Source organism: Triturus cristatus, chromosome 5_1, assembly GCF_964204655.1.
Source record: "Triturus cristatus chromosome 5_1, aTriCri1.1, whole genome shotgun sequence".
Taxonomy (NCBI): Eukaryota; Metazoa; Chordata; class Amphibia; order Caudata; family Salamandridae; genus Triturus; species Triturus cristatus.
Genome location: NC_140587.1, coordinates 141552061 through 141578611, shown reverse-complemented (window position 1 = coordinate 141578611; position 26551 = coordinate 141552061). Strand labels below are relative to the sequence as shown.

General features: G+C 44.4%; 2 protein-coding genes across 7 annotated transcripts in view; one reads left to right on the top strand and one right to left on the bottom strand.

Moving 5' to 3' along the window:
• The window catches only part of VPS28 (VPS28 subunit of ESCRT-I), a 44798-nt gene extending 20667 nt beyond the window's left edge, over positions 1-24131 (bottom strand). Inside the window, exons 1-2 of one of the 5 annotated variants that reach the window (XM_085604641.1) lie at positions 24023-24131; positions 1780-1848 (exon numbers count right to left, since the gene is read on the bottom strand). In XM_085604641.1, the coding sequence (XP_085460767.1) occupies positions 1780-1848; positions 24023-24044 (91 nt within the window). In that variant the 5' untranslated portion in view covers positions 24045-24131. The other 4 variants (XM_085604642.1, XM_085604640.1, XM_085604645.1 and 1 more) reach the window with 4 other exon arrangements.
• A 121-nt stretch (positions 24132-24252) lies between these two features.
• Positions 24253-26551, top strand: part of RECQL4 (RecQ like helicase 4) — a 183199-nt gene continuing 180900 nt past the window's right edge. The window contains exon 1 of one of the 2 annotated variants that reach the window (XM_085604639.1): positions 24253-24362. The gene's annotated coding sequence lies outside the window, so the exon portion shown is untranslated. Of the gene's footprint in view, positions 24485-26551 lie in introns of both variants that reach the window. The other variant, XM_085604638.1, reaches the window with a different exon arrangement.

The window sequence follows — 26551 nt, the reverse complement described above, 5'->3', positions numbered from 1 at the left end:
GTTAAAACACATAATTTCACTGAGTAGAGCATCTTCGCCAATGCTCCCTTCGCCTTAAGTTCTTGGCTGGGACTTAAATTCCCTTCTTCTCAACTCTGTGGCTCTAGAGGCATCTGGAAAAAATGTTCTGGTGTCCCCTCGTTCCAAAGTTTCTTACAGGTTAGGCTAACTGGAATACTGGGTACTCGAGGTCTTGATCTCTTAATATCAATATATTTATTCAGCTTCACTGAACTCAGCACCTACAAAATCCCTATTCAAACACCTCCTTAAGATTTCCTAGGAATTTGAACAGCCATAAGGTTAGGTAACCTCTCAAATCGTTTCCCTCTACATCCTAGGAGACTCCAAAGATCTTCTGATTTTTAGCCCTGATGGAATTCTCCATTAATTCCATCCTCCGATCCATATTACTATGGTGCTTTAAGACGGACATGACTCAGACCACTTGACATCAATTTGTATATGCTCAGCTTCTTTAGTGCAAGATTGTGTTGATTTCTCAACCAGTATAACTCTACTGTCAAATGGTGGCACTGTCTCCTGTATCTTATCAGCCTTAGTATTTAACATACAAGTCTTTCCATCTACTCTTTGGAGCATGTACATCAATCCCGAGCTCAAAGAGGTATAATTTTCAATAGGTGTGAATGGTGAAAGCTTCCGGGTGTCTTTTCCCCTCCATGTCTGGCGGGTGATCTTGTGAGGGCAATTAAATCTGCTTTCTCCTTGTCTTTTTAAGGCATCCTTCTTGAGATCGGCATACTTGTGGATCTGCTAAAATGATTCCATAAAGAGAGTAGATTTGGAACCTCTGTACTTTCCCAGCAACCACAGCACTTTCACAGGCTTTTAGTATTTCAGCTCCATTGTTTTCAGTGTTTCACAGCAGGGAGGATGAGGCGATCACGCATTGCTCTTCCAATTCTTGAGGCTTAGAGACAGCATCCACATCACCTTCCATCACGCCCGCAGACCTCTGCTGTACTTCTAATCTTTGGAGTTGCCGTCCGAAACAGGAGGCACTCCCACAGCATTGTGTTTATTGCCTCTTTAAGGTCAGGAGCTTAGGTCTAGGAGTCTTATGATGTTCCCTGGAGTTCCTCTTTAAATTGATCTACGTGTGACAAGTACTGCTTGGTTGGTACCATTTCCGCACACTTTCAGCAGCAACTTTTGAAGAGATGTGTTTTGCACAAACAAATGGAATTCAAAAGAAAGAAATCCATGAGGAAGAAAAAGATGACAAAGGCATAAAAGGAAGAGTGATATACACAGCAGACCTCACCACCTTCAATGTCCTTTATTTTGAACCAATGACACGCGAAAGTACTTGAATGTCTTATCATGAAAGTTGACCCAGGGTAGAGAATGCTGAATAAGGCTGATTCCTAACTATTTTCAATTACTGGATATGAACCCTTACTTCTTTTAAACTAAGATTTCTGTTTTAATCTGATTCTTTCCCCACCGCTATGCTGTTTTCTCTATTTGCTCTCTAAACTTCTAATCTTTTTGTAAGCAAAAGCAATAAAATGCAGACTTGAAACTTCACCTAATAAAGTTTTCATCCCACGTCCATATGGAGAAGGAATGTCTCCAACAACACAATCACTGCATTTACATCTGGTATGTTTTCTCCAAATGCAGGCTGTGGTGATACGAAAAACTGCTAGGCGTCTCATGGATCGAGATCAGACTGGTATACATCTAGATCCATTAGTAAAAAGCACCTTCAAATAGCTACCTCTTGTTTAGAAGGACCTGCATTTGACTCACCTGTGACTCCTGTTGTGGCTGGTATTCCATGAAACATTTTAGCACTCTCAGTTGAGTTTCTATTGGGTTCTGAAAAATAGAAATATAACTGAATGCCATCACTTCAGAAAAAATATATATATTTTACTATACACAAAACATAAAGAATACGTCTAAAGATCAAGCTTGCACCGTCACAATTAAAATATGGGTATTTAGCATGCCACCAAGATCTATACCTAGGTACAATTAGGCTCTTTTTTAGTCACATCTAGCACAGCGTGCTCTGGATAATATTGAGTCGGGGGGCTGGTGATGATGAAGTGTAGTTGACTAAGAGTACAAATGCAACTGTTGTTTCCCTTAGACGGCATGTTAAGTAATGTGGGTATGTATCATCTGCATAGAGATTTCATGTTATGTGTTCTTTAGACTATGTAAATATCATCTGAGAGGCATTGTTTGGGTCATACACAATTCAAATATACTGCAGCTTCACTGCCCTTCTCTTCTTTCCCTGTGCCTTTTCGAATAAATAAAGTTGTTTTTTTTTTAAATTGGATACTTAAGTTATCCAACTTGCAATGTAGAGAAGTAAAACACTAAAAACAGGTTTTTCATTTCTGGACCTCTACGAGAAATTACACTTCATGAACACGAATAATAGCCTGGACATTATGAATGTATGGCGCATACCACTCAGAAGCATGGACTGAAATCATTTTTACTAATCTACACTTTCCACTCACTTTGGATAGGTCATAAAAGGACTAGTTGACCAATGTTAAGCTAGACAATGAAAAATATTTTTTTAGTCAAGGGCACAATCATGGCCAATCAAGACAGCACTTTAGAAGCAATGGTACTGACCATATCTCATTGGATGACACTGTGGGAGATTCTGAATACTAGACAAAAGGCACACTATAGCTGAACTTGTATCAGCTATAAAAAAAATAACCAAAAAAACATCCCACAAACCAATTGACAGTTTCCAGTACACTACACGAGTGCGATATTTGTCATAGTGTCCTTTACAATGAAAGATACCTAATCACTCCTGAGGCGGAAGCCGGGAGAGCTTGTTCGCTTTTTGTTTTAAAATTATCTCTGCATTGTACTGCTTTTAAATCCACTGAACACTCACCCTTGAGCACTTTCCCCCTGAAAGCTGCTGTAATCTCCTTCGCACAGCGGATCTTAGCGCTGTTGCGGGTAGGGAACAACATCGCCGACATCGCGCGACAAACCCCCAGGCCACGCCGCCCACCTCCCTATATCAATGTGCATTCCCTGGACGCGCAGCGGGCGCGCCAAAGGGAAGCCCGTCTGCGCCAGGCCGGGCCCGGGGCCCAAAACTCCTGGAGGCCACGCTCCAGTATCAAGGGTCTACACGCCTGAACTACTACTCTCCATGCGACTCCCCGTCAAGCAAAACTGTAAGATCGTACCAAACAACAGGCACAATTCCATCTCGTGTCCTTTCTGCAAATTCCAACTCGATGTCCCCCAGCTCTGTCGGCCCATTTCCTCAGGCCGTAAGCCGGTACACATGTGGCTTCTCGGAAGCCTGAACTGCAGATCCCTTGGCAAACACAAAAGAAACATATATGACCTTTTGTCCGACAACTCACTGGATGCCCTATTCCTCACAGAAAAGTGGCTACACGCCAGCTCAGGCCCAGACATAGCTGAAGCCCTACCGTCTAACTATGCCATTGTCAGAAAAGACCGAACCACTGGAGTAGGGGGTGGCATAGCAGTCATCTTTAAAAAATCGTTGCAATGTACCTTGGAACCGGTTTCCTTAAACGCCTGTGAGATGGCCCTTTTTAAACTTCAACTCCACCCGAACTTCACCTTCACGGGTCTCCTGATCTATCGACCACCCGGCCCTATTCAACCCTGGGCCACTCAACTTGTGGATTGGGTCGCCTCGGTCCGGGTAAACTACAGCAATTTGTCCATTATAGGAGACCTAAATATACACTTTGACGACCATCTGAATAAACCTGGCATAAACTTAATTCACGATCTTGCTGCCATGAATCTCACTTTGTGGAACTCGGGGGCTACACACAAAGGAGGTCACCTTTTGGACCCAATTTTTTCCAGCTTTCCCCTGTCACTCTGCCATCCAGCATTGCCCCTACATTGGTCAGATCACTTCCTTATTTATTTCAGCGTGTCTGACCATATGACTTCTAGTCCCTCCGGCAGGACTGGACAGTCCGGTAAAAGGAATTGGAAGAAACTGGACATAAATCACTTCATGTCCGTCCTAGACTCTGCACCTCTGGATGAATTATTTGATACTGAGGACATAGAGATTGTAGCCACTAATATAAACAAATGGCTACTAGGAGCCTTAGACACCTGCCTTCCCTTGGCTCGCAAAAAATTCACAACCCACAACTCTCCTGCATTATGGTACGAGGAGGAACTGAAGGCAGCGAAATCCAAGTGTAAACGCTTGGAACGCCTTTGGAGGACAGACTACTCCCCTGTAGCCTGCCTGACCTACCGAAACGAACTCAAGCTTTACCATAAAGCCTGCTCTACGGCCAGAGCCAACTACGTGGCAAAATCTATCTCAGAAGCCACTAACAAATCAAAAACTCTGTTCAATCTCGTAAAAGAGTTAGCGGGCTCAAACACATCAGCCAAACCCCTTCCATTGAATAATGTTCAATGTGAAGAATTGGTGCAGTTCTTCACAAAGAAGATTGAGACCATCTACCAGGACATTGTAAAACAGCACCAGACACAAGCAGTGACCGATCTGGATATCGATCCGAAGGTGGAGGCCATCTCCCCTGCGCCATACCTGTCCTACGAGCCACTAACATCCTGGCCCGAGATAAATGTTCAGGGTCTTCGAGACATCTTAGGGAAAGTAAAATATAGCTCTCCCATCGACCCCCTCCCAATCTCCGTACTCAGACTCCTGGACACCCCACAACTCTCCGTCATCTGCCAAACTTTGAATCTATTCCTCTCCACAGCAAAGGTCCCAGCCATGTGGAAACATGCCTTGGTGTCACCTCTACTTAAAAAAACCATCGGCAGATCCGAAAATCCTGGCCAACTTCCGCCCAATATCCCTCCTACCCGCTTTCTCCAAAGATCTGGAGACACATGTCCATGGACACCTCGCCAGTTTCACGGAGGTAAACAACATACTTCACCCCTCCCAATCGGGTTTCCGTCCTGGCTTTTCGACTGAGACGACACTGCTTGGAGTGATGGAAAATCTTCACCTCCTAGTCGACAGAGGTGACTCCGCTGCGCTGATTTTACTTGACCTCAGCGCAGCGTTCGACACCATCTCCCATAACATTCTGTTAAATTCGCTCTCCACCATGGGCATCAGGGGCAAAGCATTGGACTGGATATCATCTTTCCTGACTCTCAGGACGTTTCAAATCACCTCCAGTACCGCGGCCTCAAATGTCGATCTATCCCCCTATGGTGTCCCTCAGGGATCAGTGCTGAGCCCCCTGCTTTTTAACCTATACGTAACCCCGCTCGCCCAGATCGCCGAAGCAGCAGGTCTAAACATGTTTACCTGCGCCGACGATTCACAGATCGTATTTTCACTCTCCAATGGAGATCACGACTCCTCCTCCCTCCTGCAGTCTGGCCTTAGGAACATCGCCACCTGGATGAGTAAAAACATGCTCAAACTAAACGGTAGCAAAACGGAGGTTTTAATACTGGGCCCAAACCAAAATCTCTGGAACCCAAGACACTGGCCATCTGAAATGGGCTCCCTACCCATCCCGTCACAAAATGTACGCAACTTAGGCATTATCATTGACAACGGCCTAACTATGGAGCCCCAAGTCACTAACCTGACATCCACCTGTTTCACCATCCTGAGGTGGCTCAGGAAAATCATTTGGATGCTACCTGACGACACTCAAAAGTCTGTGGTAAACGCATTAATCACCTCCCGTTTGGACTACGGAAATGTCCTCTACCTAGGGTCTCCACAGGCAGTCATGCGTCGCCTTCAACTGGTGCAGAACGCCGCAGCAAGACTGCTCTGTAAGTGCCACAGAAGGGAACACATGTCCGGTCACCTTAAGGCACTCCACTGGCTACGAATCGAAAACAGGGTCAAATTCAAAACACTTAGCCTTATGCACAGAATCAAATGGGGCAATGCCCCCAGATACCTACAAGCCCATGTGCTAACCTACACGCCGGCTCGCTGCCTGAGATCCTCATCTCAAGGCCTTTTCTGTGTACCCAAAGTACGCCTAGTGAGGATGGGGGGGTTGATCTTTCTCTCTACTGGGCCCCAAGCTCTGGAACTCCCTCCCTCAGCACCTACGCCTGGAAACCCGCTATATCCACTTCCGCAAAGCCATTAAGACCTGGCTTTTTAACCAGTAACTTGCTCCCGCCTCTCCCCAGTCTTTCGTTCTGCTCATGTGGTTAAATATCTCTTGGCGCCGGGAAACCCTTTTTGGGTAGCTGTCGCGCTTTAAAAGCCCAATAAATAAAAAAAATAAATAAGGTTTATCAGATCTCGACTAAAGTTTAGATTATGAATAGGTATTTTTTATTGTTTTAGGTAATAAAGTATATGAAAGATTCTTCAATTAAAGGTATTCGAGTTTATTTAAGTTTATAGACCCTCTTCTTTGGCCCCAATGCACTTCAGGATAAATATAAGGCATTTCAGGGAAAAACGAAATCAGAGAGGAGTTGGCCTAACGGCTAGGGCGGTCGACCTCGAATCTGGGGAACTCGGTTCGTGTCTCGGCAACGACGCTGAACATCCTGTGATTCTGGGCAAATCACGTAATCTCCCCGTGCCTAACAAAAAAAAAAATAATGTGTCCTCATGTAACGCAATTGGTGCTATGTACAGCGCTCTGATACCCAATACCTTCGGGTCAAGTTTGCGCTATATCAAACTCTGTAAACAAAGAAAATAATAATAAGAACAAATAAACAACTAGAATGTAAATAACACAATTTCAGAAAAACAGACACTGGGGAGTTTCAATACAAAGTCACATTCTGTCATAGTAACCCACAATGATATTATGCTGGCTGCAAGACAAAGCTCTGCAGTGAATATAGTAGCAAACATTGTACTTAGTGTGAACCATAACCGTAAGTCAATATAACGGACAATAAATAGTTGAGGTGAGGGTGGGAGGGGTGGTGTCAGGGCATTGGCATGCCCATTCTGGGCAGCCCCCACCACCTACACTAAGACAAAAATTGTCTCTGGTGCCTAGTGAGCTTTCTGGTCTCCCCTCCCCCTTGGGGGTGGGGGGAAAGAAGGTAAGATTCTGTTGCCACAATCTGCTCCCTGGGGGGTGGTGGGGTTGAAAGACTGTGCTCATTTGGTTTTTGTGGGGGTGGGGGCATTGCCATACCCATTCTGTGCAACCCCCATCCCTACATTGTCCGAGGAGGCAGAAAGACTGTAATTCGGAAAATTGCCCCTGGGGGGAGCAAAAACCAATGACCAAGGGGCCGATCCCCATCCCTGGTGTCTAGTAGTGGATTCTTGTTTTGGGATCGCCCTCCAGAGGCAATACTCAAGCAGGGATCTAGTAGGGAAAGGTACCATTCGAAAGGGGAGGTTCTTCCCTTTCCAAAGATACCTCTCCATTGGTGCTCGGGGGGGCTGAGAGAGCCCCATGAGCACCGATGAAGTGAAAGCGAAATGAGATGATCGGCTCATTTCACTTTCATTGAAATGACATCAGTGAGCCATGCTCTTACCCAGCTCCCGAGGATAATTTCAGCAAAGGGAAATCCCACTGGTGCCTGCACCAGAGGGGTTAGCAGTCATGTGTGCAAGGAAGGAAGAGTTCTGTCCTCAGCACACTCCCACTGTGGCAGAGGACGCAACCGTTCTGTCCTCAGCACGGAAGCAGTTAAGGTGTGCAGGGGCACAGACATGGAAAGTGCGCTCTATCTATAATACAGGCCCTGATGGCACAGCTCAGCAACACTGCACCCAGTGACAAAGCGATAAATGTACACAAACATTTGGAAACAACTCCCACTCTGCGGGCTGGGAGAGGAATGCAGTGCATCATTTTTGCAGCATATTTGAACATACCATGAACCAGGGCCTGCTGTCACCCTTGTTGCATCTAGTTTGGGTTTTCCACTTATTGAAGTGACCTCTTTTTAGAGTGTCTACTGTGCAGTAGGCAAACTACACTCAGCAACCCAATCTTTCTTAGGCTCCTACTCAACAAATGAGCCCTCTCAAAAATATTGGCAGCATCAGTGAGGGCTTTGCTGACGAACAGTCACTTTCACTGGGTAGTAGATTGCTACCGGTCAGCCAATGCTTATGCGACCTGCAGCAGCTCCTGTGTCATAGGCCTCTTGTGCTCTTATTTTCTCCCGATTATGCAGCAAGAACTTTATCTGGATATCGGACACTATTTTAGACATACAGGAGCCCGGAGATCAGATACTGCACTTGTAACTTACATCTAATCTGTAGGGTCCACAACTGGACCGGTCTCCCCCTAGAGGGAGCGTCTCAGACATATACCTTTACAGTGTGTATTATTTTCAGTCTTTAGGCCCCATTACCATTAAAAGATTGCACCTGTTTTCACCTCCCTGATGGGCTGTGAGCCCGAGAGTGCTCTTAGCTCTATCCCTGAAAAATGCTAAACCCCAGCAAGGTTTGAGTTAAAGTGTGCTGAAATATGAATTCTACTCTCTACTTGTGTCATGCAAACTTTGTGATCCCTGCAAGACCTTTGTTTTGTTCATGTATGTAATTGTCTTCACTAAAGTGTTGCGCTTCTCCTGAAATTGGTCCCATTGTTAAGCCAGAGGAAGCAAGAGACATCAACATTAAAAAGAATACTCTGTTTTCCCTTATCTTAATGTACTTAATATTTTTTTTACTAGTTTCAACGCGATTTAACATGGAATATCTTAAATGTATTTAACAAAGATGTAGGCATCCACCTTTCTTGTGTCACTTCTCTTCAAATGTGGGCATCGGGCTGAAAGTGCCCCAACTCCCATGGAGTGGCCTTCTTGGGAGAATTCCCTTGGGCCACTACAAAGCTTAGCAACCTCTCAAACAAGGCTATTACAGGAAACTGATGCCCCATAACAAGGCCTATTGATTTTCAATACAAAGAGGCCAGCTATTAAAGCACATTTTAAAAAAAGCCTACCGCTGGAATAAAGATGGACTACTAAACCAAGCTTAAACTGCTTGTGCAAGATCACCATCGACGAAAATAGAATGTTACATCGCATGTTATTACATCGTGCTCCTTTACAATGCGGTCGTTACAACGACCGTGTTATTAGAACGCAATACCTTTACAACGCAAGTCATTAGATCGACTTGCTGTAGGTGGCGCGCTGGACTTAGGAATAGTATAAATTATTCCAACTCCAGCATGCGCAACAGTAGGGATGGTGTTGGAATAGTAAATAATACTATTCCTAAGGTTAGTGCGCCCCCTACAGCAATTCGATCTAATAACTTGCGTTGTAAGGGCATAGCGTTCAAACAACGCAGTCGCTGTAACTACCGCGTTGTAAAGGAACTGCAATGTAATAACTGCGTTGTAAACGCTGTCTCCTCCACTGACAAAAGGTTGAAGTGCGAATTTTAGAACTACCTCTCCTAATTACAAAACACTGTGCTGTTGCCCAGGTCTGACTCTTAAACTGGAATCTACACAAACCCAAATAAATAGGCCCTTGTTTGAGGTTCCCACCATAATTCAGGGCACTCTAATCGGACTGCAGCCCCAATACGTATGCAATTAATCTCCTATGGGCCAAACACAGATACCTGCAAGAGCCTATTGATTCAGGAAATAGTTCAACACACCCTACATCTTATCAAGTCTTATAGTCTCAGTGGCCCTGCTCCACATTTCTCTAGCACCCTTTCAGATCGCACAGTCTTACCTCTCTGCTGGAGGCAAAACATGTTCTCCAACCAGTGCATGGAATTCAGACTCATTTGTCTTCTGCTCTATCCATCCTTTCAACCTCTTTTGGTGCTACAACAATTTATTAGGTGTCCAAGTGCTTGCTGTGCCACCTGACCTCCTGTATGCCTGCCCCCTGCCTAAGCTCATCCTGACTCGAACATATCTTAACTTTTACATAACAGTCCACTATGGAACATCACAGCAGCAGTTAAGTCAACTGAGCATAGCACACCTAAAATCAAAATCTTCTATCCAACTAACCTATCAAAAACTGCCACAAGAAATTTTAAACATAAGGATATGAAATAATTCTCAAAAATGTTCAAGATCAAATACATCATCTGTGATCGTAAACGGTGTCTCAAATCTGACCTGCTCTTCTTCACCAACCACCTGGGTGGAAACTTTAAAAAAGGGAATTAAAATGTCACTGAGTAGCAAGGGATACCTCAAAGAAGAAGATTAATCATCAAGCCCTCAGCAAGTCTTGATGGAAATCTGACCATCTCCATTTATAATAACATAAACATTACGATTCAATCCGCAGAAGATACTCACTCACAAATCGACCAATGTTTTAAATCGTTCCTACAATCACAGAAAGCAACATCCTCAGTGATGCACCCATATAATACTACCTACTCAGCCCCACTATCCCTACATATAACCTACACCTCTCCCCACCCTATTCAGAGCCTAGCACTCCCACCAGAACACATCACCCCACAACACCTGGTGTCAGACCCAACCCATCCCCCTCTCCCATACTAATCCAGCCCTTTATCGTACAAGCTTCAAAGTCCTCGACCCTCCCTCTAAAACATAAGGAACTCCACATCCCTGATGCCTCACACGAAAACCCCACAAACCAGATGCCAGATCTGCCTCTCATAACAGGCTCCCAACAATTGAGATTGTGTTGGAGCACAAATCTCACATCATCTCTCCTTTCAGACCTCCAATTAAGAACACTCATGGGCTAAGAGAATCATTAGTACTACTCAGCTTTAAACTGAAAGACTTTATGATTCACTCTCAGTTAGGGCTAGTAGCTTTGCTACCATTTAACAGAGAATTTTGAAACACTTCTGAATCTCAGTGCCCACTACTACCCACAGCTGCTACCCTTCCTACACTATCTTCCTCCCCTGTAACAACAAGAATACACGACACAGAACAGCAACTCAAGCGCTTAGCGATAACTTTACTGATATAGCCTCCCTCCCCCTGCCATACTACACAGTCACTCTCATCTCAGGAAAACGATACCACATACCCTCTTAAAACAAAAACTAGGTAAATCCAAAGAACCTTATTCCAGTCGCAAATCAAACTATGTGGGCTCCAAGATGGTGACCTAATGTCTATATTGCAGATCTGCGTCCAAACATGAACTCAAAATCAGAGGAGTGATAAAATCCCATGGCCTATATTTACTGCTCCTTAATGAAACATGTTTAACCACCTCATATAAACCTGATCTAGCCCACCTCATGCCGCCAGGTTATGAAATTGCCCATGTGAATTGAGAAGGAATACATGGAGGAGGAGGAGTGGCCGTCATACACAGAACCTCGATTCAGTGTAAAACTCTAAAAACAGTCCTAACAAGAATCATCCAATCCATGGAAATAAATACTTCTGATCCAAAGCGCATATTAGTTCACATCATCTGTCATCCTCCTGGGGAAAATACTTATATTGAAACAAATGACATAAAGGATTGTGGAGGATATCAGCATTAATACAGCCCACATTGCCCTAAGAGACTTCAATCAGTACCCCACTGTCTCATAACTCAAAACCATTTTACTTAAAAATCACCATGAACAATCATGCTCTAATTCCACTCGACAAAAGGCAATATTCTCAACCTCGTTCTCTCCAAAAAAGGAATAGTCAAGAATGTAAGGAAATAGGTTTTTGCAGGTTTTCCCACACTTTTTGTTCCCATTTAAACTACTCGCTGCTGATTTTCCGACTCGGAGAGTGCATTGAGGCCTTCTAACCAGATCCCAGTGCCAGTGTTCTTACCCATTACAAAGTGTACGTCCAATTGGCTATCCCAATTGGCAAACACTGACTTATAAGTAAGTCCCTAGTATGTGGTACCCGTGGTACCAAGGGAACATAAGTCAGAGTTTCCACCCAGGGATGCAGAACAGATTGTGCTACTCTGTGTGTGACAAAGTGTGCCACTGCAGGCTGGAAGGGCAGTTGTCACACAGCCAGTTCGACTTAGCAATTACCATTAATTGCAAAGCCACCTTTTCCCTTAACAACATATATGCAGGTCTCCTCTAAAGAAGTCTTAAGAACTCTAAGGTAGGGAGCTGTATATTATTGAGTGGAACTTGTATTTTTATATATGTCCTTGAAGCAAAATCCCTCAAATTGTCATTTTGCTGTGGAAAACTTAGTAGCCCCATTGGCTAATACAGGGTTACTGGCTGGTACCTCAGTCTGGCTAACTTCTGAATGAGACTACCTAACTAGGTATTGTAAGGTATCAAATTCATCGTGGCATTAAACCCGATCTGATGCCCAGGTCATATTTACTGTCCCTATCAAAGCATAGCAACTTTTACAAAATTGCCACACTGTGACTCAGCTGGTCTAGTAGCCTCACACGGGCACTGGTCCACAAACAGCTTTCTGCCTGTCTGGGGAGTTGTGTGAATGCCAAAAACAATTGAAGCCCGTTGTAGGGAGAGGTGTCACCTCCCCTTTGCAGGAAGGCACTCAGGGTGTTTGCCTTTGAAGCTCTCCTTTTTGGCTAAGATGACTTTGGTGGGCAAATAAAGATAACACTCCCAAGGGGTTGCCCTTTGTTTTGGTAGACAGGCTGGAGACAGGGTCAGAGAGGGAAGACCAGTGCCCAAACCATTTTTCCTGTGGGCATGTAGCCCCCAGGTAGCCACGCTTCTAGGGGGGCTACCAAGCTCCTCACGGTCGAAGAGGGGTTCAGACATCTTGAGAATGGCCAGAATAGTACACTCTGGGATTGCCAGATGCCACACATTGCCGAAAAATCATCACCAAGAGGGAGGGGATCTGGTAGCCCATTGGCTAGTGACCGTGTTGTCCCCTCTGGATTCTTTCCTGGGTTAAATATGGCACCCCGAACCTCGGTATACATATAAATTGGAACAAGGACCGAGAAAGGACTGTCCTGCTGCCTCTGGACTGCACAAAGAGAGGCTGCACTGCCTGCTGGACTGCACCTGCTGCACTTTTGAGCTAGCAAAGTGAGGTATGTGTCTGTGGCTCCTGGTCACTACCCCTCTCCAGACTAAAGCAGTGACTCCAAGGGTCAGTTGGCTGGCCTTCTGGAACAGCACCAGGGACATTAAAGCTGAAGAAGCCCAAAGTGACGAGTTTGTAGCCACTTCGAGGGAATCGCAAATGGGCACTCTAAGAGACCAATACTTGATGGTCAATAGTTGCACCCAAGTCAGCTGGACCTAGGAGAGCAAAGGACACACAATTGATGGCCGGAATTCAGAACAAATCAAAACATTCACCCCCAGTCAAGAGATCTGGGTTAAATCCATCATTCTTTTACTCACCAGGCCACCCCAGTTTAGACCTGGCCATATGCAAATCAGTCTTGACCCTGTGCCTCATGGGACTGGAAAGAAGCATCCTAGGACCGGTTTCAGGGTTTCACCCCTCTTCAGCCAGGATAGCTTGATTCCAGTGGCACAGTGAGCCCAGAACCCACGTCTGGGTATACCAGGCGCACTTAGGGCGAGAAAGCAAAAGACACACAATTGATGGCAGTTCGGGCCGGACTGTTCCCATGAGGCACAGGGTCAAGACTGAAGTGCATATGACTGGGTTCAAACTGGAATGGCATGGAGAGCAAATAAACAATGGATTTAGGCCCAGATCTCTGTACTGGGGTGAATGTATAACATTGTTCTGCATTCTGTTCATCAACTGTTGTTTTTGCATTTGTCACCCCGAGTGAGATGGGTATGCCCAGACATGGGTGCCGTGCTCTACATGCCACTGGTATCAAGCTATACTCGATTACATTGACGCAAAACGGAGGCCATTTTCAGCCAGGCTCTATGTTATAGACAAGAATGGAACCTGAATTTTGATTACTGTCAATTTTAACCGTCACAGATAGGAACTTAGGAAGACATCAGCAACTTCCCAGTACACCGGTGATATTCACTGCACTATAAGATCCTTTATTATAAACCGCCATAGACACAGGTCTCTCGTGCGAAGAATTCGCAACCTGATTACTCTTGGAACATCTCTATAAAATAGAAAGATAAAATCCGAAGCGCAGTCTTTCACCACATGAACCATTCCCATTTTAAACGTCCAAAATAAATGTGTGGCTACTCCTGAAGAAGGCGTTGTGAACGCCGAAACGCGTGTCGAAAATCCAAAGCTGCCACTTCTTAACTTTATTGTTAATTTGGTTTTTACATTTGTTGATTATTTATATAACTGAACGTAATGTGTTACATGAACTTTTTTTAAATATGAATTATTAAAAAGCAAACTATTTTTTACATAATTTCTTCCTTCATTTTTCCCTACATTTCATTGTTACATACACTGTTCATTATATTCTGATTGTCTAGGAGTTATTCTCGTTAAACTGGAATCAAGCTATCCTGGCTGAAGAGGGGTGAGACCCCGAAACCGGTCCTAGGATGCTTGTTTCCAGTCTAGGAAGGACCTGGCCTGGCAGTTCGGGCTGGACTGTTCCCATGAGGCACAGGGTCAAGACTGATTTGCATATGGCTGGGTTCAAACTGGAATGGCATGGTGAGCAAAAAAACAATGGATTTAGGCCCAGATCTCTGTACTGAGGTGAATGTATGACATTGTTCTGCATTCTGTCCATCAACTGTTGTTTTTGCATTTGTCATCCCTAGGAGTGACGTCAGAGTCCAGATTGGCCACCCAGGAGGGACACTAGCCTCCATTAAAGGATTTCGCCCCAACTGCGGCGTATGGAGACCGGTAGCCAAGCCACAGCTGGCCTTCCTGGGTCTCAAAGAGCACTTCAAGGGACCCTGATTTTTGTGGCCAAAGTCGCCTGTGGACCAAGGAATCACCAAGAAGATAGCCCCATTGACCGCACCGTAACAGGAGCATCTTTTCCTCCTGTATCCTCAGCATCAGGACCACTCCATTAAAGTCTATGGCAGCCGTGCAACAAAGTTTGGAACTGGACTGGAAAATGCTCTGGAGACCAGGTAACTATCCAAATCTACTCCATTGACTCCCCTCACCCGCCCTCACCCAAACCTTCATCTGGTTAGATTTTGTCACCCAAGACAGGCTACAAGTAGCCGATTTGCTCTTCAAAGACTCTAAAAAGTCATAAAAATATAATCAATTTTTAGGTCTCGCAGAGCAGCGTGTGAGACATTTAGTAAGCAGGTTTTAGAAGTGCTACCACAGGCTTTTGGGGGCCTCAAGCTTGCGGTTTCACGCGCGCAGCCGCCATCTGTCTTTCCTCCGCCACGGGTCATTAAGTGCATCGCGATCACTTTCGCGGCCAATGCTTGTTATTGAATTACTCCCACGCCGTTTCTGCCCAAGCTCTCACTTACGGTAAGTTAAAGATCGCACAGCTTCAACATGGCAGCGCTATATTTTTAAACACTCAAGCACTTATTACAAGTAGGATTCCGTATCCCGCATTCGAAACCCGCAGCATAATCTTGGCCCCCCACACGCCCGGTGTTTTCAGTGAATTGATTCCACACTGTTTATACCAAAGCTCTTTTTTACGATAAGGTAGAGACTGCACAGCTTCAACATGGGCGCGCTATATTTTTTAACACTTTATTTCATACAATGTGTTCAGCTTCAGGGCTGCTTTTATTTCGCTATATCTCCTGTGCTATCCCTACCCCCACACCACCTTCTGACCTTTGCTGCTTGCTAACCCCGTGTCTTCCTCCCTCCAGACGTGCTGTGACACTGTAGTAGTGTGTGTTACCATTCTCAATGGAGCACAGCATGGCCGGCTACCACGTACTGGTAAAAGCCAGCAACGAGGCACCACTCCAGGAACATTCACAGAGCCAAAAATTCCAAGCAGCTTTAAGTAAGCATTACGCACTTCAGCTGCAGAGGAAAATAGATCAGCGCTGCTTGTATTTCACTTTATCTCCAGTGCCGTGCACACACCCCCTTTACTAGCAAAATTCGAAATTATGATTGCCTTAAAGAGACAGCAGTCCATGTAACAGAAAAGCACAGCAAGGCTCGTTACAAAATGTGCACTCCTTTGTTAAATGTAAAACTCAAGAAGAGTTTATTTTAAAAAGATGTGTATTTTATCCTAACTCCTGATCCAGAGACTTTAATCCTTTCACCCTAAATGGCTTCAAAACTCCTACAAGATTGGACTGACGCCAAGTCTCTGAATATTTTTTTTTTGTGTAAAACTTTTTATTGATAAACAAACATCAGAATTTCAAATCACATTGCGGAGGAAGTAGTACATCAGGCTTCACTGGAACAATAGGCAATATACATAGTGCAGAATATACTTTGGAAGGTCTAGGGTGAGGGGGAATCTTCATTGCCAAATACGAGGGGTGGTTGACATATATCCCCCCCAATAGGAATTCCACAAGCCCCAAACACGGGTCCATTTCTTGGAACATCCACGGGCTACATACACTGTTTTTTCACAATACATTGCCCAATCCAAGTCCTTCTCCCAAAGTAGGAGGGAGCGGCGCTCCCCATCGCTGGGCAATGTTTCTCTTGGCGAGCATGAGCCCCAAAGTGACCCACTGTATCAAGCAGACATTCAAATCTGTTGGCTCCCAGATATTTAATAAGCACCTGAGGGCTTCCATACGAAGATGTACGGATAAGACAGTGTTAATAATGTCGTGAATGTTACGCCAATAGGGTTGGATCAGGTCGCATTCCCAAATTATGTGTATAAAAGTACCCAACTGACCACACCCTTGGCTACAATCCCCCCAGTCTGCCTTCCCCAACCGCACCAGTTGGGGCCCCGTCACATATACCCTGTGGAGGAGTTTTAGCTGGACGAGTCGGAGCCGAGCCACTACTCTGGGCGAGGAGACAGCCTCCTGCCACTCCTCATCATCCATTTCAATGCTGTCTTTAGACCATTTCTCTCGAAGGGCTTGAAGAGGATCCGGCATGCTGTTGACTAGCTTTTTATATATCAATGAAATGGTGCTATCAGGGATATGACCGTCTAATACTCTATCTTCTAGCGGGGAGGATTCAGGTGGTGTGGCCCCACGTTTCAGATGAGTGCGTAAGGCGTGCCTAACCTGTGTATGGTGGAAGAGTTCAGAGTCGGCTAATTCGAATTGCTGTTGCAATGTGGCAAATGATTTAATGTCTGACTTTTCCCACAGATCACCTATACGGGAAATGCCTATAAAATCCCACTTGTTAAACCCAAGTCTCTGAATTTTAATGATATTTACAGCAGAGGGCTTCAGAGAAATAAACAACAAAGCACATAAAATGCGTAATCCACGAAATACATAGTTTTTTAGGGGTTTCGTAGAGCTGCAAGTAAAAATACAGGTGCCATCGGGGATCCCTGTGGTAAAGTACTCAAACCCTCAGACGAACATGCGCTGGATTGGATAATGTTGGAAGCCGCTTCATTCATGGTCGGGGTCACCGTGCAGGGGGGCAAAGTTACACACATGCAGTTCTTGCTGGGACTGTGTAACTGCAACCAAAGCAGTAGGCCACGTGACACTTACCCCACAGACTAACAGCTCACCTATCAGCATGGTGTTCCATCCATCATTAATACAGCCCCTAAGCAATTACAACACAGCCACCACGCACCAGCAATGCACATACAGGGCATACCGGGCCAAGGGCTCCGGGCGAGGGCAGGAGTGGTTCAGCTGGGCACCAGCAGCCCGTACAGTCACCAGGCAGGGATGACTTAAGGGGGCCGTGCTCCCCAGACTCAGGCAGCTGGAAGCATAGCCAATAGGTCTCACCTTTGGGACCTTATAAGTATTTAGTTATGCAGCACAATATCCTTGGTGCAACAACATCAACTCTTGCATGGCTAATCACTTGTAAGGTCCCAAAGGCGAGACCTATTGGCATAGCCAATAGGTCTCACAATTGGGACTTTATAACCGTTTTGCCATGCAATGATTAATGTTGTTGCACAAACGATATTGTGCTGCATAACTAAATACTTATAAGGTCCAGAAAGCGAGACCTATTCTATGCCAATGCTTGTTATTAATTGTTGTTGTGTTTCTTTTGTGTTGGGTGGCTTTCCCATTTCGTTGTTTGCTACTGTTAAATGCTTTACACTAAGTTCATTTGTTCAACCCTTGCTGTTCGAATGCCATAGCTATCCTGGGTTGAGCTTAAGGTTGTCCATCTTCTAGTATGCATCAAACATCTCTGTGCCAAAACATCTTCCTGAGTCAACCCAATCATCCCAAGACTTGGGCCAGAAACTTCAATTAAGTCAACTCATCTATCCTAGAAAATAAGATCTCCACAAAATATTACATCATCCCAAGCCAAACACTGTTATCCTCCATCAATAAAGCCATTTGACAAATTGCAGGTGAAACTGTCCATCGAAAATAAAAAATTAAAAATCAACGAGCTGGTTCTCCAAAGAAATCTTTATAGAAAGTCATAAAAAAAACATAAAAAGATAATTAACAATTATGGTGCAAAAATCCATCTAAGCGTAAACTAATGACTGAAGCAGAGGCTAACTACATTACAGCAGAAATCAATGCATACAAAAATCAACTGAGAAAATTGTTCTTGAACTTAACCAGCACAATAGCTACCTGTGCATTCCTGAACACCAAAGAAACCTGGGTAAAATTCACCAAATGTTTTGACGCCAAAATAAAAACGATTGAGCTGTCTCTTGAACCAATTTCGAGCATGACTATGAATTAACAACTTAACTCTAAAACACTATCAAAATGGTTGCCCTTCACAGACGTTTCTCACTCGGGTGTCCTAGCAACAACTGCCAACCTGAAACCATTCAATCAATTCATGCACCCCTTACCAGCTAAAATACTCAAAGATATCGGGGCCTCCTTTTACCCTCGTCTGACACAGACAATCAACGACTCCTTGTCAAGGGGAACAGCCTCAGACAGGTTTAAAATAGGTCAAATCAACCATCCTAAACAACCCAAGGCTGACCGTGAAGACCAGCACAACTTCCGACTAGTTCCATTCTCCTCTTTATATGCACAATTACTGGAAACCTGCAAGGAGAAACTAATGAAAGTATTGCCCAAAAAAATTAACTAGCTCGGCCCCTACTAATCCAGGCTTTGAATTGGCTTTAGCACTGTATCCTGGTCAATGAAGACCATGGTGCAATATCTTGTACTGGATAAGCAGATTATGGACCCAGCCTACTGACAAGCATACCCAGAATACACCTTGTGCATATAACAGCTGCACTCAACTCTGCAGCCCACTTAGTCTCAAGCTCCAAAAGGTAGGATGACCCCCCTCCCCCCCCCCACACACACATTTTACTCTTCCTCAACCGGCTCCCTTGAAGGCCAAATGCCAATACAAAGTACCATGTATCATGCACAATGCTCCACACAGGATCACCTATCTGGCCCACAAACTCCTTATTTTGGGTTGATACCGTGAACTCCAAAGCTCACACAGTCTCAGACTTGAAACTCCATTCTTCAAAAAACCTGTGTACTATCAACTTCTGAAGCAGTGCCCTCAAATCTGGAACTCTTTCCTTCTACCATAGAGAATGAACCCTTCACTCTGCATTTTAAAACAAGCACTAACAAAGTCAACAGGGCTCCACTTTACATATTTGGGCGAGCGCATCAAATGAGGGGGCGAGGGAGGAGAAGCACATGGAGGGGGATGAGCACCATAGAGTTGGAGAAGAACATGAGTTAGACAGCTGGAGAGCACATGAACTTGTGGTGTGCTGAAACAAAAAGAAAAAAAGTGAAAGAAAATCAGAAGTGGAAGGACACAAGTAATGTTTTTAAGCTCCAGGCAAGGGACAAACACAAGAGTAGAACGTAAAGCCCAACGAAGGTAACAAATAAGAATCAAGCAAATGAGAGTGCCAATAAAGCCAATCAATGGCAAGTAATGGGCGGGATCTTAGCCCACTGTAAGCTGACAATAGGTCTTTTCGCCAATAGACAGTTTGTAATGTCTGGTAAGAGAGACCTAAAAAGAACTTCAATCTTTTTTCTTACAGTGTTTCTTCCAATTTTTATCAGCCCACCCTCAGCTGCTTCTACGTTGTCAACTGTGTTGCAGAGAAAGGATTACAGTTATATGGAACATTACCAACATAGTGATTATTATAATCATTGATCAGAAAAATCTCCTTCATAAACAAGAACATCCAATTGTGAACTTGAGCTTCTCCTCTCACCGACTATTGAGGTCTTTATAACTCTTCTGTTCTATATGTTCCAATATGTAATTGTGTAAAGTACTCTGATACCCTTAGCGTCTGGTTCCTGCCATATAAAAAAAGCAATAAATAAATATAACGAGTCTAGACTGAAGCAATAACGAGAACATCTCCTCAAAGAATTAAAGAATGGGACAAAGACAAACCCACCAATGGCTAATTTGTGAAGCATGAAACCCAATATCAATCAAATTTGAGAGCACCGTGGAAAATATCAATTAAGGGTGTGTGCTGTGCAACAATCTCGCTTGTTGATGTTTTAAAGGGATACATGTTGCTCCAGCTATAATAACAACCATGGTCACATAGGGTATATATAACAACTGACTTGCCTCTTGGTTCACTAACAGTATCGTCATTAGGTTTAGAAACCAGCATTTCTAATAAATATACTGTATATGCTGATACAATCTAATGTAAGTGAAATGCATAGTAAAGACATACACTGCTTTTACTTCTGAAGAGTCTATATCAATTATTATATGGCATTCATTGCTTAATTTAAATGCCAAACGTGTTGATGGCTTGGCTAGTGGTATTGCTCTTAACAACAAGACAGAACATTGGTTTCACTCTGGTTCAGATCATCATATTAATTTAGCGCCTTGCCCGCCTCTATTCACTTAGCAAACAGTTTGATATTCAAAGAAGTCTCCAAAGTCGCCGTGTTGCACGGTTATTCAGTAATACTAGAATTCCGCCAGAAACGTTAATTCCTAGTCCTTAATTGCAGATGCTATCTAACAAGCCTGACATACAACTGACACACTCTAATTCATATAGAAGGCCAAGAAACGTGTACATTATACAACTCTCAGGAAAATACTTATGTACGCGGTTTCATATAGTGCAGACAGAACCGGATGATGTTAGAGCTTCACAAGAAAAGCAGCACCTTACATAGGAATAATGTATTACGCAATCTTAGAGTCCTCTAGAAATAAAGCTCCTGGCCCTGATGGCGTGCCTGCAGATTTGTATTTACACCTGCCGAATTTCTGGGCTAACATCTTAACAAACGTTTTTTGTGCCGCAAATGGTAACACTCTTCCCTCTACTTGGGCCACCTCAATTATCGTGCCGATTTTCAAAAAGGGGCAGAGAGATGATCCGGGGTGTTATAGACCCATCTCTCTGCTTGACTCTGCGATTAAGATTCTGGGCAGAGTCCTATTGAAAAGACTAAGGGACAATATCGAGCGTAAGGGTGGCCTCGCAAACATCCAATATGGCTTTAGAGAAAAAAGAGGCACTGTGGACCAATGTATGAATCTCCATTTACTGATTTCAAAGTACACGGTGGCCAAGGAGGGGTCCTTATTTTTGGCCTTTATGGACCTCTCCTCTGCCTTCGATTTGGTTAATAGGTCTAAGCTGTGGGACATTTTATTGGAGTTTGGCGTTGATCCACCACTTGTCCATTTTATGGCTTCCTTACATCAGGAGTTGTTTGCGGTAGTGAGGGTCACTAGGGAAGGCAGGTGTACAAACCGTTTCAAGTCAGAAAGGGGGGTACGCCAAGGTTGCATTTTGGCCCCCCTCCTTTTTACCATTTATATTAATGGATTGGCAAAATGTTTGGCGGATGTTCCGCGCGTAGGAGCTATGTTAGTCCCAGCCCTTCTATACGCGGACGACGCAGTTTTACTTGCACGAACGGGAGTTGGGCTCCAAAGACTTCTGGATCAATTTGGAGCCTTTATGGCCCAATTAGACTTAAAAATAAATGCGAAAAAGTCTCACACGATGGTGGTAGGTCTCTGCAGAAGTAGATCTAAGATTAAAACTTTTTTCTGTGAAGGGGAGTTAGTCTCCAGAGTAGCTGTTTTTCCCTACTTGGGCGTCCTTTTTGACGACAAGGGATCTTGGGGCCCCCAAATTAAGGTAAAGAGCTTATCTATGGCTCGTTCGTCCTCAGCCCTTATGGGCTTTTCAAGGAGATTGGGGTCTAGACCTATGGAGGCCCTCTTGAAAATATATAACACTAAATGTATATCGATTGCCTCCTATGGTTCACCCTTGTGGGGTTACGCACCCGTGGATAAATTGCAAAGAGTGGAGAATAGTTTTATTAGATATCTCCTCTCTCCCCCCAAATCCTCCCCGACCTTCGCTATACACGCGGAGGTGGGTATGGATTATCTCACAGATAGGCTAAGACTGGCTCCCTTGATTTTTTGGTTAAAAACTTGGCTCAATCCAGAGCTAACGTTGAATCATGCCATCATGTCCGACGTCAGGGGAATGGATCGGGCCCATAAAATTCCATGGCTGGTCTATTTGGAAAAATCTTTTCATCAGTTGGGCCGTACAGAACTTTTCCAGTTGCTAGCTTCCATAAGGAAGGAGGACGTAATTTGGATCAAATCTAAATTTATGGAAAGGGCAAGATTGGATCGGGAGGTAAAGGAACTTGGAAAAACATCTGTTAGGGCACACTTTATGCTAACCTTTTCTCCCTTGTTAGAGCCCTACCTTAAAATTGTCACTAAACCTTTCCATAGGTTTTTGTTGACGAAATTTAGGTTTAACCTGATCCATCAGATTTTAGGTAGTTATCCTGTATGGATAAAACCTGAATTAGGTCCTCCCTGTAACTGCGACAAATTTTCGCAACAAGATACTTTGCACTTTACTATGTTCTGCGAGATTTACAGGGACATAAGGAAAAGATATCTGTTACCAATTTTGAAGGAGGCCGGTTTTATGCAGGTCAGGCCTGCACTGATTTACCTCCAGCACTTAGGGTCCATCCGTATCATTTTCTGTGTGGCAAGTTTTTTAGTGGCAGCCATTAGTATCAAAAAGCAAGCCCCCCTCAACGAAATGTCTTAGGTTTTTAAGCGGATTTTAACGACATTCAATTTGTTTGTACTGTCTAGGCTTTGTACTATTTTATTGTAAATCTGAAATTGTGTTTTTTTAAGGTGTATGTTGTGATGATGTATTGTTTTTTATGTCTTTTATGATTTTAACAAATCGAATAAAGAGTATTTGACTGACTGACTGTATTACATCGCCAATGCAAATAGAGTGACAAGATACAAAGAAGCACGAAGTTAAACGAAGTATCATACAAAATCAAAGGGAGGCAGCAGACTTCATAAATCCATACATTTTGCCCTAATATAAGAAATGAAAATCTGCTCCTCTTACAACGATCAGTACATTGAAATAAATTATGCATTCCTTGTGTCTCATGTTAGATTGAAAAGATACTGACGATTTCCCCGGGCATATCAGGGATTCTTCAGTAAATCCTTAAAGTTTCCGTCATGTGAACGGACGGGCGCTGGCAAACAGAGAAACCAGGGGGGACGGTTAGAGGTGGACAGGCTAATACGGGTTCGTACAGTGGACAACACGGAAAAGTCGAAGGTGTGAGCTACTAACAGGGTCAATTTTGCTCCTTAAGAGAATATATCTTAAAAACAGAATCGAAAGTCATTTTTTCATTTCGCCTCTTTGAACATTTATCCTTCCCCTACGATATCATTGGGCATCCTCAACAGGTTGCCCATTTTTGCCGTTATCCCGAGCCCAAACATACACTGACCTGCTCAGCCGCTAAAAACAACTCACTTCCTGGTCGCCTTGTGGTGACGTTTTTGCGGTGACATTGGTAACGAGTGACGATTGCGACTTTCCAGACAACTCTGCGCATGCGTACAGGTACAGTCCTTAACCAACTCTCCAGTCATTTCCATTGAACACCGCTGTAAGACCACTACTGCTTCACAATGTGATATGCGCACTAAGAGATGCCCAAGAAACCACTCTTATAACGAATATTATCGGCCATCTTGAAACGTGTTGAATATAACCAAAGTCATACCTCGAGTAGAAATTATGTCCATATTCCTCCTTCAAAACGTGTTGTTATGTTGTCACAAAGCATGCCCATAACTAACATGTTTGTTTATTTTCTCATCGGTAACGGCACCCAAAGATATAAGTCTAATATAACATGAGACAAAAACGAAAAGCCCGTTTTCAGTGTTAATGCCAACTAGGCACTAGTCTGCCTTTTATGTCCATGTGTGTCAGAACCAATCGAGGTCGCTGAAGGTTGTGATTGGTTTAGCCTTGTGTGTTGGTTGTGCGAGAGGCTGGGAGTGGGCGCGCGGGACATGTAAAGTTACTGAGGACTTCTGCACCAGGAACTGTCCTTACAGGTGAGACCCAGAACCTGTCAAAACCATAACGTATGTGACGTCACCTCTTGCCCAGCATACTGACGCACGAGCTCACTGCCTCAGTATTCTACGAACAGTGTAGCATGCCAAGTGTTGTTCAAGTAAGTACACTCAGTGGGTCTTGATTTCGTTTTAATGTATATTCATTGTGACTTTCTACAGCGCGAACTTGCATTACGTAAACATATATCAGTGAAACAATAGTAATCTTAAAAATTACAGCCCGCATTTGAAAAAATAAAGTATATACATAGCTTTAAGTCGTAGCTGTCAAGTTTTCAGTATATGTATAGGTATTTCTATGTTTGCAGTGTTCTTATGTGTGGCATTTGCATACCTCAAGTGTGACACTATATGGCAATGTAGTTCAACATAAAGAAAGCTGAAATCCTCAGTGAGATTTGGCTTTGAATTTTGGTACTTCTAGTTCTTTTTTTTTAATGACATTTCAAAATGTCAAGTATCGGAATACAGAAGCCAGCCTCCTTCATTTCTGGTTACATCCTACGCCCTTCCAGCCTCATGTATTGGTTGAAGCTGACCTTGCGGCCCCCTGCCGCTCTAGACAGCTGTCTTTGCTCCCGTGCGGAGAGATTGATATGGTTGAGACTCTGCGCTGGGCCTGGGATGGCCTTTGGAAATTTTCCGGCTCTAGCTTATTCTCCGCCGATTCCTTGCCCATCGCATACCATCCTGCATTTCCTTTCTTGCACACGGCCGGGATGATAAAGCGTACAACTTCTTTAGGGCTCCACAGGTTGTCTGATCTCTATCCCGCCGGCGACTTCTTTTCTCTTCCAACCGAGTCCGGCCCCTTGGATACCCTGCTCTACTACCAACTTAGAGCGGCCTGTCGGGAGCTGCACCCCACGTTTCCACAGCCCCCTCCTTCGATGGCTCCCCTCGACCTGGTATACACTTCTGCTTTCCCCCGCAAGCTGGTCTCCAGACTTTATGCCCTTACACTGGCAGCATCCTCGATCTCTGCGGACCGGGCATGTGTTGCGTGGAGTGAAGACCTGGGTACCGACCTCTCTCCGGAGACCTGGCTGTACTGCTGTAGGCAGACTAAACGATTGTCTCCAAACTACCGTCTGCGACTCATCCACTTTAAATATTTGCACAGATTGTACTGCTCTCCTGCCCAGTTGCATAGAATAGGCCTTGTTTCCAGCAATAGATGACTTTGTTGCGCTCCCCCCGCCACTGACTTTTCTCATTTCGCATGGTTGTGTCCCAAGGTATCTGCATATTGGCGAGATGTGTGCACTGCCATCACTGAGATTACTTCCACGCCAGTTTTACCTGACCCGTTGATATGTCTATTAGGTTTTGTGAAACACTGTCCCGACGCCTCCCGTAGGCTTACGGCTCTGCTGCTTGTTCTTGCACGACGTAGGGTCGGCATGCATTGGGGCCGAAGGTCCGCGCCCAAGGTTGGTGCTTGAGGACGCGGCGCGTTGTCAGATGCTTCTGTCTGAATTTTGGGGCCTGATGCCGGCATCTGGTCGGCCGCATGACATCTGGGGACCCTTCCTTTCATACCTTCAACGCCAGAGCGCCTTGCCCCCTGTGTCCTCTCCCGCGCTCCCTGCCGGCTCATCACCCGTGGCGGCCGCCGGTGCTGGCTCGTAGTGGTGGCCCTCCCTCCTCTGCTCACTTCTCCTCTCTTACACATACTTCGCCTCCTTTGGGCATTTTATCTGGCCCCTCCTACTCCTTTCTTTGCTGTTTCCCCTTATGCACAGATGTGCGCTGTCATTTTGTAATTGCTTTTATGATATATGTATCAACTGTGCCTTCCCTTCCTAATCTGCGGAATCTCTGCCTGTGTACCTTGTAACTGGATGTGCAATTTTTTTAATAAAGTTCCTTAAATTTTTTTTTTTTTTTTTAAAGTATCGCAATACAGCAGAAACACTGGTACTGGAAAGTACGTTGCAGTTAGAGTTTATGTTGCAAATTAGATGGAACCTGTTAAGGTAATCCCACATAGTTGAGACCATGTGTTAAGGACTTTACTGGCTAGTGAGAGTAACACGAACTCCTCCTTCCTTATCAGTATTCAGCACTGACTCATCCCTTGTTAATGGGGGACAACACTAAGGGCAGACCGACTGCATACAGCATTGAGGAGAGAGTACTCTAGTGCGTACAGTTCAACAAAT